Raw genomic sequence first — 12,454 nt, forward strand, 5'->3', positions numbered from 1 at the left:
GGAGGGATAGCAGGGTGCTGCTGGGAGCATGCAGGGACAAAGTGGAGAGTGGGGCAGCTAGGTGCAGTCGAAATATTAGACGGAGGGAGGGGCAGAGAGGGGAGGGGAGTTAGCAGAAAAGGAGAGAAACAAAAAGATTGTGTGTGTTGGTGGAATAGAGGGCTGTGTAGTGCTGGAAAGGCAACAGGAAAGGGGCTGAATGGGTAAGGACAATGACTAATGAAGGTTGACCTCAGGATATATTGCAGAGAGAGTTCCCACCTGCACAATTCAGAAAAGCTGGTGTTGATGGGAAGGATCCAGATGGCACAGGCTGCGAAGCAGTCATTGAAATGAAGGACACTGTGTAGATTCCCATGGTTAGCAACACTAGATTATTTGCTGCCCACTCAACTCCTTGAACTTGCAGTTGTCCCATCATCTACTGACATCTGTTGGTACAATCTCCAAGACAGGTCTTAAAGCTGTAATTTCTTCTCATGACAACAGTTATAGTCAGTTTAACATTATTTATTTCATTTGTTAGATATTTCATTCTCAACAGCAAAAGCAGTGCAAGAAGCTACATGTTCGCAAAATTAAGATGCTGAGATAGATGTGTGGAACCAGGAAATTGGATAGAATTCCTAATGAGAAAATGGAAGGAGTTTGAAGAGTTACTAAGGTGTATAAGAACATCTATGGCCAAAGACATCATTGGTATGGACAAGTAATGAGAAGAGATCAAACTTATTTTGGATTAAGATGGATGGAGATGTAACAGAGAGCTCCAGGGAATGAGGTAAGAAGAGAAACATAGACTATGTTCAAGGTAACCAGAGGGGGAAACAGCCAACAGTAATGGGTTAAACTGAAGAAATTTGCCAAGGTAGAAAAAGATTTTTGTTCATACCTCTCTCTCCAAGTCAGCCACTGTACATGACAGTTACCACTTGTTTTTAAGAATAATGGTAGAACACAGCCATTAAAAAGAGCAACCTATAACCCAAGTGTCAGAGTTTGATTGCTTCTAATTAACAACAACTACTACTACTGAATCAAAGAGAGCACCACAATAACAGGAATTCAAGTGTGAACATAAAACAGTCATCACAAGTATTTTGTTACAGCTTTGCTCTTATAAGCATCCAAAAATAGCATTTTCCAATGACACACTAAACAAAAATTTAATAGAAACTATTGTTTAATAATTACCCTCTCCAGAGTTCAATGCTGGTAGGCTGTGTGCTTAGAAGAGCTTCAATCTGCCGAGAAGCTACATCAGCTGACAATGAAGACTCCGCAATTGTAACTCGTTTTCGTACAAGCTGTTTGTTCCCTGGGTTAAGGGCTAGGGCACGATCAATGATTGATAACTGCCGTTCTGCCATTGTGCCCTTTCCATGTACTCCACGATATGCACGTTCAAACTGATGTACAACTTCCTGCAGAACAACAGGAGGGTCAGTTTATTTCATCATTTAAGTTCATGAACAGGTATTGACTACACAGTCAGTTCAACGAATCAACAATTATTATGCAGCAACAAAATACTGCATCCAATTAAGTACAACAACAATCACGAACAATGTCAGTGTCCAATGCGTGTCTACACCAATTTGCATACACATGTAAGAGGTGGTCTGTATATTAACCTAGAATACTATACCAATTTTGAACAATACTATACCAATTTTGAGCTCTTCCATACCTATATCTTCATTGATTTGACTACCACACCTAGTTTTGAGCAGGAAAATAATTAACAGTGACATATTGCCAGAATTATGAATCCTTTATTGGAGGAAACTTAAAGAAAAATACAGTTCAAGGTTTACACAGTCTTTCTATTGCAATAAAAAAAAAAAAAAAAAAAAAAAAAAAAAAAAAAAAAAAAAAAAAAAAAAAAAAAGTTTCCACAAAAACTCAAACTGCATAGGTTCACAAACAAAAAGGCATTGATACATATTTTTCACCCAACGGTAACAATATGTAATAAGTACCCAAAAGAAAATTGCATCAGCTCTTACACGATAATTTGGGTGATCACGTGCCACGGTTATTGAATATGAACAATAGTAACACAAACAACAGAAAGAGAAATTACTAGATCAGTTTATCCAATGAAGGAAAAGTAACTTGGCAAAAAATGCGGAAACACGAAAAATATGTACACCTAATGAAATAATCAGAATAGCTGACATATAAATGAATATAACATCCAAAAAACATATAACAAATTAATCAAAGGTGCCACTGACTAAAGAATATGGCTACATATCACAAATGGCCTCTTGACTATAAATGTTGCACTGAGGAATTGTATGAAATCAATTCTGAAGAAACAACACTCCGCCAGAAAGTAACTCATCCCCATAATGTGAATTCCTTCAGTCTTCATGAGCATTGCCAATGGCACGTATTGCACGCAGTCTTGTGATGTTTCCCATCACACGTTACACAGTTGCTTTTTGTCATACTTCTCAGCTTATAGCTGGAATCTCTACAGATGTGGCATTCTTTAGGCTGAGAGGGATGGGTGATGGACACGGCTCCATGACCTGCATTGGAAATTGATGGGCAAACGGTAGAGTTCCTCTTTCTTTTGTTTCAGACACTGTTCAAAGAGGTTTGTAACTTCAACATGTTTTCTGTTCTCTGCATCATGTGCCCATGTTGCCCTACAATATATTTTCTTTCAATGGGCCATTCCTTTGACAAAGCACCTGCAATGGAGAACATGAAAACCAGGCGAGACAGATTCTGTTCATCGCTTCTACACTATGGGCTCTGTACAAACTGTGCATATAAATAATTTAGGTGTTTATTGAGGCAATATTTACCATATTGTAAAACTAACAGACTGGCCACCGCTTGGTTTTTCTTATGGCATTTGCAGCGTGGCACATCTGGTCAAACGTATCAACGCCAGAATTTGTTTCATTGTACTGGAGAATATTCTGCAGTTTATGGTTGTCTGGATGGATGCAGGTCATCGTAATGAGCGGATTAAAGGATGCAAACGAGGTTGTTCTGTTTTGGCTTGTAGGAAACTGCCGTCAGATTGTCATCATAAATGAAGAAGGCCTGTAGGCCGGTTTTCAAAATTTATATCAACGAATTCAGCTGGAAGTTCCCCCTTGTTCAACCAAATTGTCTCCAGGGCAGTGAGCTTGTAGTCAGACTTAAGCTTCTTTGAAAGCGGAATGGACATGCAGCAATTGTCCAAGGTTATATTTCAATTTGAGCCTTCAACAGATTGAAAGAGTTTTTCTACAAAAAAAATATCTGCCACTGGTATTCCAGTCAGGGTCATACCCTTCCCCAAAAGTGGCACTGTGTGTACCACGAATTTTGTCCCACTGTCACACATCATTACAATTTTCATTCCATATCTGCCAGGTTTGTTGGGAATTTATATCTTGAATGTGAACTGGCTACGGAATCCAACTAGTTGTTCATCAATAATGACATAGGCGCCATGTTCTCTAGCATCATCTCCCAAACCTTCCTCACTGCAGATAGCTTATCATTGGGGTCCCGTGATGTTCTGAAGTCGAATCGAAGACAGCTTACGATAAAACTGAATAGAGCCCTGGAAGTTGTAGCCAAAACCTGGGCACCACATCTGCTCTCATTGAAACAAATGCACGTTGGGATATGATTCACCTTCAGGGCAGGCCAGAAAAGCTTTCAGCTCACTTTAGCTGGTGACCAACGTTCAATTTATGGGTTTATACTATGTGTGTGCTCAGCAATTTCAGCATTCATGCAAAGTAGCATTTCATTGAGAATGTCATCTGAGAAAAATAACTCAAAACATTTTTGAATATCACACCTATACCCAGTGGAAGCAGTCAGTCTTCGACGAATATGAACTATATTTATTGCTGGTGTTTTACCAATGGTTTCATGCAAACTTTTGTTTTCCAGGCCATTCCTGTCTTAGACATTAGCTCACCTTTAGATGGCACCAGGATACATAGGAAGTCATCTACAGAGGACGACATTGTGACAGCCATCTGGTAAGCTGCTGAGGAACTCCTCTTCCTTGAACCAGTCTTGTTATTTATGTTCGGCACATTTTTCAGGCCAGTATTTTTGGAGTGAATAGCTGATTGCTTTGCCTTCTTGTTTTTCACAACAAGTGCTTCCTTCTCAATTTGGGCCACCATTGCATTGAGTTTTTCTTCATCCCAATCTGATACAACATAGTCGATAGTGTCATTGGAAACAATGTCGTCTTTTTCGACATTCATCAGAATCATCATGTCAAGATCCGATTCCATTGCATCCATAGCTCTCAGTTTTGGGTAATTTGTCAGAATCTAAAAAGAAAACGAAAGTTATGGAATAGGCACCACAACTCACTTGAAATCAAAACATAATTTTTAACAAACATCCAGTCAGACACCTATAGCAAGTTGGTCTCTAATTACTAAACGTTTGTTGCATTGACGAGTCCATCCCCTCCCCCCCCCCTCCCCCGCTATATTAAACATTAGTCATTTTGATGCATCAACACTGAAGTGCACACCTATACCTTCATCGATTTGATGTTGTAACTTTGTGACCAAGTAGGGTTTACCTGATCGAAGAGCAGCATAGGTCACTTCCACCAGTGGAATCTCAGAGCCAACTAGATCCACCAGGCACCGCTGCGAGGACAGCGTGCCCCTCCCTCCCACAACAAGAGAAGGGATTATTGAAGGGGAATATGTTTGTCGAATCAACTACTACCAATAGTATTCTAAGGTTAAGATAACACTGGTTTGTGTACCTTAGCAATATTAGACAGTTCTGTACTGTCGCGGAATAGTAAAGAGTTGGAAACGTGGAATATTGTCAAAGTTTCGTTGCCTATGTCGAGAGCCAGAGGCAGTAAGTTAGCCAAGAGCTAAGAGGATTCCACATATATCGGAATGTGTCGTCACGCAAGGGCAATGGCCTGGTTACACACAACAGGCGAGAGAGAATTGCTTAGCACGCGGGTTTGTGTTAGACAAAGACTTTCGTAGAGTGCAAGACAGAGGTATAGCGTCAGCTGTACTGCATTTCACAACTTCGCTTAAGTCTGCCACAGCAACACGTAACTCTGTCGCAAAAACACCTAAGGGCCGAGTACGACAGATGAATCAGCAGTATAAGTGAAACGAATGCGGTCATTACAAACGAGCATGACGTCAGGACGTCGCTCGCGCTTCCTTTAAATATGCCAGCTTGGATAGCAACAAAGCACTCGCACTCGCAGTTAGACTTGCAGTTAGATGTGTACTGGGTCACTGCGTAGCGCTCAGCTCGGTGATCGACATGTTAATCTTTATTAAGAAGATGTTGCAGTAAGGGCGGCCCATCCAGCAGCAGACGTGAGGGGACAGTACCAGCTCTGGTCCTCTCTGCTGCCGCTGTCAATCATCAACCCAGGATTAGCAGACATTGCGGCAGACTCGCTCGCCGCCAATGCTGACCACATCAGTGAGCCGTCGTCGAGATCGTACGGGGCCTAGGCCCTGTGCATCCACCGTCACAACCGGGTGAGCCGACGACGCTGGGGGATTGCAGCCCGTTCCGCCCGTCCACCGCGGACGAGCCACCAGGAGGAGCAGGGAAGAAGACGGAGTGGGATAGAGTACACTCCGCACTACGAGAACGCTTCTTGTGCCGACAGCACCAGGACTCCAACCCAGAGCCTTCACGCGCACCAGCTTGCTGTCTGCAGCCGAGCTGCCGCTCAGCCGGGCGCCGCCAGCCACTCGCGGCTGAAGTAAGGACATTCTTCCGCGACGTCACAGCACGCGGCGCTGCGCTAGCAAGACTGCGCAGTCCGGATCTGGTGTCATCGCTACGAGTCAGAGAGGACTCGGGGAAGGTCGTTGATATCACCAAGCCACATTGTACTCGGCAGGAATAAAGATGTTATGAGTTAATAATGTTTCTTTGGCGTTTCTGACGCTTCTACAGCCATTTCCTAGCATCCTGACAACTGGAGAGGTCACCGCTCGGCCATCCAGTCCACCGTAGGCGACTGGGACCACCAGGACTGCCTACAGTTCTCTTCACAGATGAGTCTCCATTTTCTGTAGACACTACAAAGGTTGTTCAAAAAATAAGGCAACTTTTCAAATTGCATGGGCAACGTACATTGAATTATCGATGTTTTTTGTTATGTTGGTGCACCGAACATACATTCACAGTTTCAAGTGCAGAGCATACTTCATTTGTTTTTGACAGATAGAAAGGTTAGACGTGTTTTTTCATGTGTTCAGCGAGTTTTGATTATTATAAAAAATGTAGCAAAGAATTTGAATCAAATTTTGTGCAAAAAATGGAATCAAGTGCTCTAAAACACTTGAAATGTTGACAGTGGCATACAGTGAGTCTGCTCTAAGTAAAAAAATGTTTACAAGTGGTACAAGCTCTTCCAAGATGGTGGAGAAGATGCCAACAATGAACCTCACTCTGAATGCCCCAGCACATCAACAACAGATGATACCATCAAAGCTGTGAAGCAAGTTGTTTTGTAAAATCATCAAATTACAGTAAGAGAAGTTTCTGAGGATGTTGGCATTTCGGTTGGCTTGTGTCATGCAATTTTTTCATATGTTTTGAGCATGAGATGTGTGTCAGTGAAGTTTGTTCCAAAACTTTTCTATTTTGATCACATGAACTGTTACATGAGCACTGCTCAGGAGCTCTTGAATGACAGCAATGATGAACCTGATTTGGTCAAAAGGGTCATACCTGGTGATGAAACATGGGTTTATGGTTATGACACTGAAAACAAAGCCCAATCATCCCAATGGATGCATCCTGGAGAGCCAAGACCAAAAAAAGCACACTAAGTTCAATCAAACGTCAAAGTTCTGCTCACTTTTCTTATTTATTTTTTATTTTTTATTATTATTACTGTGGTGTGGTGCAACATGAATTTTTGCCTCTAGGTCGTACTATCAATAAGGAGTAGTATTACCTTGATGTTAAGTGCAGTTTTTGAGAAGAAATATGCAAAAAACATCCGGAACTGCGGAAATGCAATTCATGGCTTCTGCATCATGACAATGCACTCGCTCATTCATCGTTGCTTGTGAGAGATTTTTTGTCAAAAACAACACGACAATCATGCCTTAGCCACCATATTCACTGGATTTGCCCCCTGTGACTTATTCCTGTTCCCAAAACTGAAAGACCTATGAAAGGACAAAGATGATTAATCATTATTGGACACAAGTTCTTTGGTAATACATTGAATTACCATCTTGGATGTGTTGTGTACAACATCGTGAACAATGGCAAGGAAAAGTGAGCAACAGAATGACGCGGCACCTGTTGTCAAAGAAAAGCAGAACAGGAGCAGAAACGATTAGCAAAAAGATTCATTACAAATGATGCAACAAGAAATGAAGTCCAGCTATCACAGCGTCCACAAAGAAAAGTTTCTCTATACCAATGCACTAATGATGAAGATGGAGTGGCAACCACACGGCATCTGTGTAGCATTACACTGCAAAGTGGCTCTGAGTGCGAGTGGGCTGAGCCACTACCACAGGCCATCCCACATTGTGGCAGCAGAAGTTGCTCAAAGTATTGAGCCTCTAGAGGCATGGGGTCAGTGGGTGTGCTCCATTGGGTCTGACGGATCCCACAAGATCACTATCGGCAGCTCAGGAAAACTTGTAGTACCACTGCTATGATGACTGTGGCGTGGTATCAATATGCGATACCATAGGACAATTTGTGCACAAAAGGAGAACAAAGCATTTCTGCCAATGACAAAACCCACTAACAAAGAATATAGTTGGCCAACAATTAGAGGAGCAAAATGCCCAAGGCACAAGTGTCATCTTAATCCTATCTAGCACAGCTATGAACCATGGACTGTGTCATGGTCAGATGGCTTCTATGCCTCAAAGATACAGATAGCTGTGTCGTAGGTACATCCACAATGAAGGGGTGTCTACAAAGAGGCCAGACTAACTTATGGTTTCCAAAGAGGAGCAGCAGCCTTATCAGGGATAACAGTCTGGCCTTATAACAGTAGCCAATATGACCTCGCTATTATGGTGCTGCATACAACTGAAAGCAAGGGTAAATTATAGCCATTACATTTTACAAGGATATGGAACCCTTTGGCATTCACTACGGCAAAATATTTCAGAAGTAAAATAGTCCCAACACTTAAATCTCCAGGCAAGCCCTTCAAGGAGGTTGTCACCTGGAAAAACAAATCTGGTGTGTTACATGTTAGAGCATGGAATGTTAAGATCCTTTAATCTGTTAGGTAGGTCAAAGAATTTAAAAAGGACAACAGATAGTTTGAATTACTGAATAATTATAGTGGGAATTACTGAAAGGCAGTGGCAAGAAGTACAGGACTGCTTGCCAGATCAGTACAGTTTTATCAACACAAAATTAAATGGGAATAATGCAGGAGTAAGTCTACTAATGAATAAAAATACAGCGTGTCCAGAATAAACACATAACAATATAAAATGTAATAACTTGACAAGTAACTGAGATATTTACTGATGATACGTTTCTACAAGTATGGGAACTCAAAAAAGGTTTTTTTTACACACATAATATATCTCGATACACCCACAAATAATCAGTGGTGCAACAGACATCTAATCTACATTCCACTTCTCTCTATGTGTGTTATAGCACTGCTGGCACAAAATTTCCAATAGGTTATAATGGAACTGCTAAACACACCTCTTTTCACAAAATATTGCAGATTACGACACTACACAGGTGAAAGTAATGACCCTCATGATACACTGTTAATATAACACTTATCATTTCTTATTATCACTCAAAGTGATAAAATTGTAATTATGATTCAAAATATAGTTATTATTTGTAAAGATTGGTGTATACACATATCTCTGTCCTGTGCCTTTGTGTATTGCTGTGCTTGTTGCTTTGTATCTGTAGCAAGCAGTTGTGAATCAGTTGTAGCTGTGTGATGACACAGTTGGTTGGCTTCTGGAATCTAGCATTATACAATTAAGATGAATGACATGGTTGCATGTTGAGCTGTATTGAATATTGGCTTATATAAATGTTTTATTCGAATTATGCAAAGTACTTTGATTACTGTGAAGTGAATGAATCAATACACATTAAAAATTTAAAGGAAATTTCAATTCTTGATTCCTTCTTACATTTCATTGTACAAATATAAAAGCAATAACCCATCCCTCTTGTAGGAAGTAGAATCATGAAGCTAGACAACCTGCCAAAGAAGAATTGTACATCAACAAGAACAATAGTTAAGTAATGTATATTGTTTTTAACAGTCACTTGCTCATTTTGTATTACTACACAAACTGTTGTATTATTATTAAGAGCCTCATCATCATCATCATCATGATCATCATCATCATAACTCATCGTGCTCATTGCCGAGCATCATGACGCCATGAACCAAGCACTTCCATCCCGGATGGTTGCCAGCTTCTCCTAGTGCCTGCTGAAGAAGAAGACCAGAGATCATCTTGATTTGATCTAGCCATCTGCTCGCTGCTCTTTGTCTTGGTCTCATGCCCTCAATCTTTCCTTGTAAGATTATTTTCTCTAGATTTTCTCCTCTCTTCTCACATTATGGCCAAAGAACTGGAAAATTTTTTTTGGGGACTCGAGAAGAAAGGCATCTGGAGGTATCAAGTTGTTCAATAATGGACTCATTTGTTGTTCTTTCAGTCCATTTTATGTGCAGCATCCTATGCCAGCACCAAAGCTAAAACACATCAATGTGCTGTTTGTCTCTGGCCTTGAGTGTCCATGTTTCGCACTCATAAAAGAAGACAGAAAACACGAGTGTTTCAACTAGCCGGATCTTTGTGCTATTTGTTATTGCTACATTCTACCAGATCTTGGTGAGCTGCTTCAGAGCAACTCGCCCTAGCGTGATCTGTCTTCTTATCTCATCTTCACAACTTCCCGTGCTACAGATGGTTGACCCAAGATAGATGAAGGAATGCACGACTTCCAGCTCCTTTAATCAACCTGTGACCTGGATCTGTCGTCCTCGATCAATTATCATGAGTTTGGACTTGCTGAGGTTGATGTCTAATCCACATGCTAGACTAATGTCCTTTATACTTGTTAGTATCTCAGCAAGTTCATCTTCCCTGTTGGCTAAATCACAGTGTCATCAGCAAAATGAAGATTGTTGATAGTTCTCCCACCAATTGAGATGCCTTCGGTCCAACCTTCAAGAGCTTTCCTAATGACATGTTCTGCAGAGAAGTTGTATAGTTGTGGAGATAGGACACAACCCTGTCTCACACCTTTTGATACTATGAAGGAATCAGACATGCCAGCATTTGTCTTTATAACTGCAAAGTAATTATTGTATAGACTTCTGATCAATGCTAATTAAGTGCCTATATTTGCTATATTAGTTGGTTTTTGTATTGTTGATGCCAACAGATCGAGGAGGCATGTTAAAACCTGTGGGCTCCGTACTGGATGAAATGTTATGTACAACAATGAAAACAATCAGTTTTTGACAGTATAATGGGATGAATAGATGACAAATCTACTCATCAAGTGGTGGCAGAAAACACACATAAAAGAAGGTTGTAATTAGGCAAGTTTTCGGAGCCAGTGGCTCCTTCTTCAGGCAGAAAACTTGAAGGGGTAGGAAGAGCGATGAAGGAAAACGACAGGAGAGGTCTAGGAAAAGAGATAGATTTCAAAAAAGACATCGAGAACCATGAGTCAGGGGAGACTTACCGGACGGGATGAGAAGAAAAGACTCCTCATCCTGTCCAGTAAGTCTCTCCTGACCTGCAGTTCTGGTAACTTTTCCTAAACCTATCCCATTTCCTACACCTCTCCAGTCCTTTTCCTTCACCCCTCCTCCTTCCCCTTCAACCCTTCTGCCTGAAGGAGGAGCCACTGGCTTCAAACACTTGCCTAATTATAACATTCTTTTATGTGTGTGTCCTGCCACCTCTTGGTGAGTAGAAATGTTACGGATGTTGCAGGAAAACAGAAAAATTACTAATTGTTGACTAATGCAAAAAGAAAATTGCTTTCCAAACAAAGGATATGCAATAAAATAATGGACAAAAATACAGTGAACAATATCACCAATTTTCAACTTGGTCAACGACAGAGTGGAGATTAAGTAAAAAATTGATTATTTTCTTTATTTTGGTTTGGTTTGCATGTGATGGCTAATAATCAAAAATGACCCTTTTTGAGCCAAAGTTAGAATCAGGACAGGTGGGGGACAGTGAGGAAATGTTGGACAGGGGAGATGTAAAAATTAAAAAAGGAAATCATTCATTTGAAGCATCATAACTAAGAAAGGTAGATAATATGTTCAAAAATAAAGAGAAAGTGTCAGATTCAGTAGATATGAGAATGTTAGGATTGCAAAATATGTTGACAAATATGGGTCAGTTTATGGAGAACTCTCAAATCCAAAATGGAAAAACTTTAAAAACAATAGGACAGTCAGTTGAACAAACTAACTCGATTAAGGATTCTCAAATCTGGGACAGGACATAAAAATGTTGCAAAAGTTTCAGCACCAAACTACACAACACCTCTTGAATTTATATAAGGAAACAAAAATATTACATAGTGAAGTACATCACCTCTCAAGTAAAATTAATAACGTGGAACAAAAATGTTGTTGCAGATGCTATGTCAAGAATGCCATTAGGAGGAATTAATGAGACCTCCGATCAGGACAAGGTAAAAGAATTTAAGATCAGATATATGAAAGCCGTACATGATGAAAAAATTGTTAGGTCTATATGCAACAAAATTAGGAGAAGTCAAAATCATGATCCCAACTGGCGGCTAGTAAAAAGTTGTTTAGGTAAAAAAAATTATGAGAAATTAGACAAATATTAAAACATATTCAAAGGAATATGGTTTAGAAGAACTTATGCAGATTCTGAAAACTGGAAATTACGTTGGCCAGAAGAGGAAGCAGAGAGACTAATTAGATACACACATTCAAGCTACGGTCATTCTGGAATCCACAAATATCTGCAAAATACAGGAAAATGTTTATTTTTACAATATTGTTAAGAGGTAAGAAAAGAACTATCAACCTGTGGTAAGTGTCAGTGAGTTAAGGTAAGTAACGGGACATATCAAGGAGAAATTGTTCCTGGGAAACCTTCGGACTTAGTGCCTGTAGATTTCTGTGGAGCTTTATTAAAAAGTAAAGGTGGACATTTATATTTTTGTCATGCTTGATGTTTTTACCAAGTTCATAAAACTATACTCTGTCAGGAAAGCTGCGAGCAAAGAAATCATTTCAAATACTGAAAAAGATTACTTCAAGAATGTATGGAAACCAAAAGTTATTTTACCAGGTAATAGTTCACAGTTTTTGTCAAAGAACTGGAAGTCTTTTATAGAAAGATGAGCAATTAAACATGTTTTAATATCAGTTTACAATCCATTGTCAAATCCAGCAGAGAACAACACAGTTCTATGTGATTTT

General features: G+C 40.1%; 1 protein-coding gene across 1 annotated transcript in view; it reads right to left on the minus strand.

Moving 5' to 3' along the window:
* LOC124622349 (nuclear exosome regulator NRDE2) overlaps positions 1–12,454 on the minus strand; it is a 160,152-nt gene that overhangs the window by 107,343 nt on the left and 40,355 nt on the right. Inside the window, exon 5 of the mRNA XM_047148026.1 lies at positions 1,195–1,424. Coding sequence (XP_047003982.1) covers positions 1,195–1,424 — 230 coding nt within the window. The remainder of the gene's footprint in view (positions 1–1,194; positions 1,425–12,454) is intronic.

This window comes from Schistocerca americana, chromosome 7, assembly GCF_021461395.2.
Source record: "Schistocerca americana isolate TAMUIC-IGC-003095 chromosome 7, iqSchAmer2.1, whole genome shotgun sequence".
NCBI lineage: Eukaryota > Metazoa > Arthropoda > Insecta > Orthoptera > Acrididae > Schistocerca > Schistocerca americana.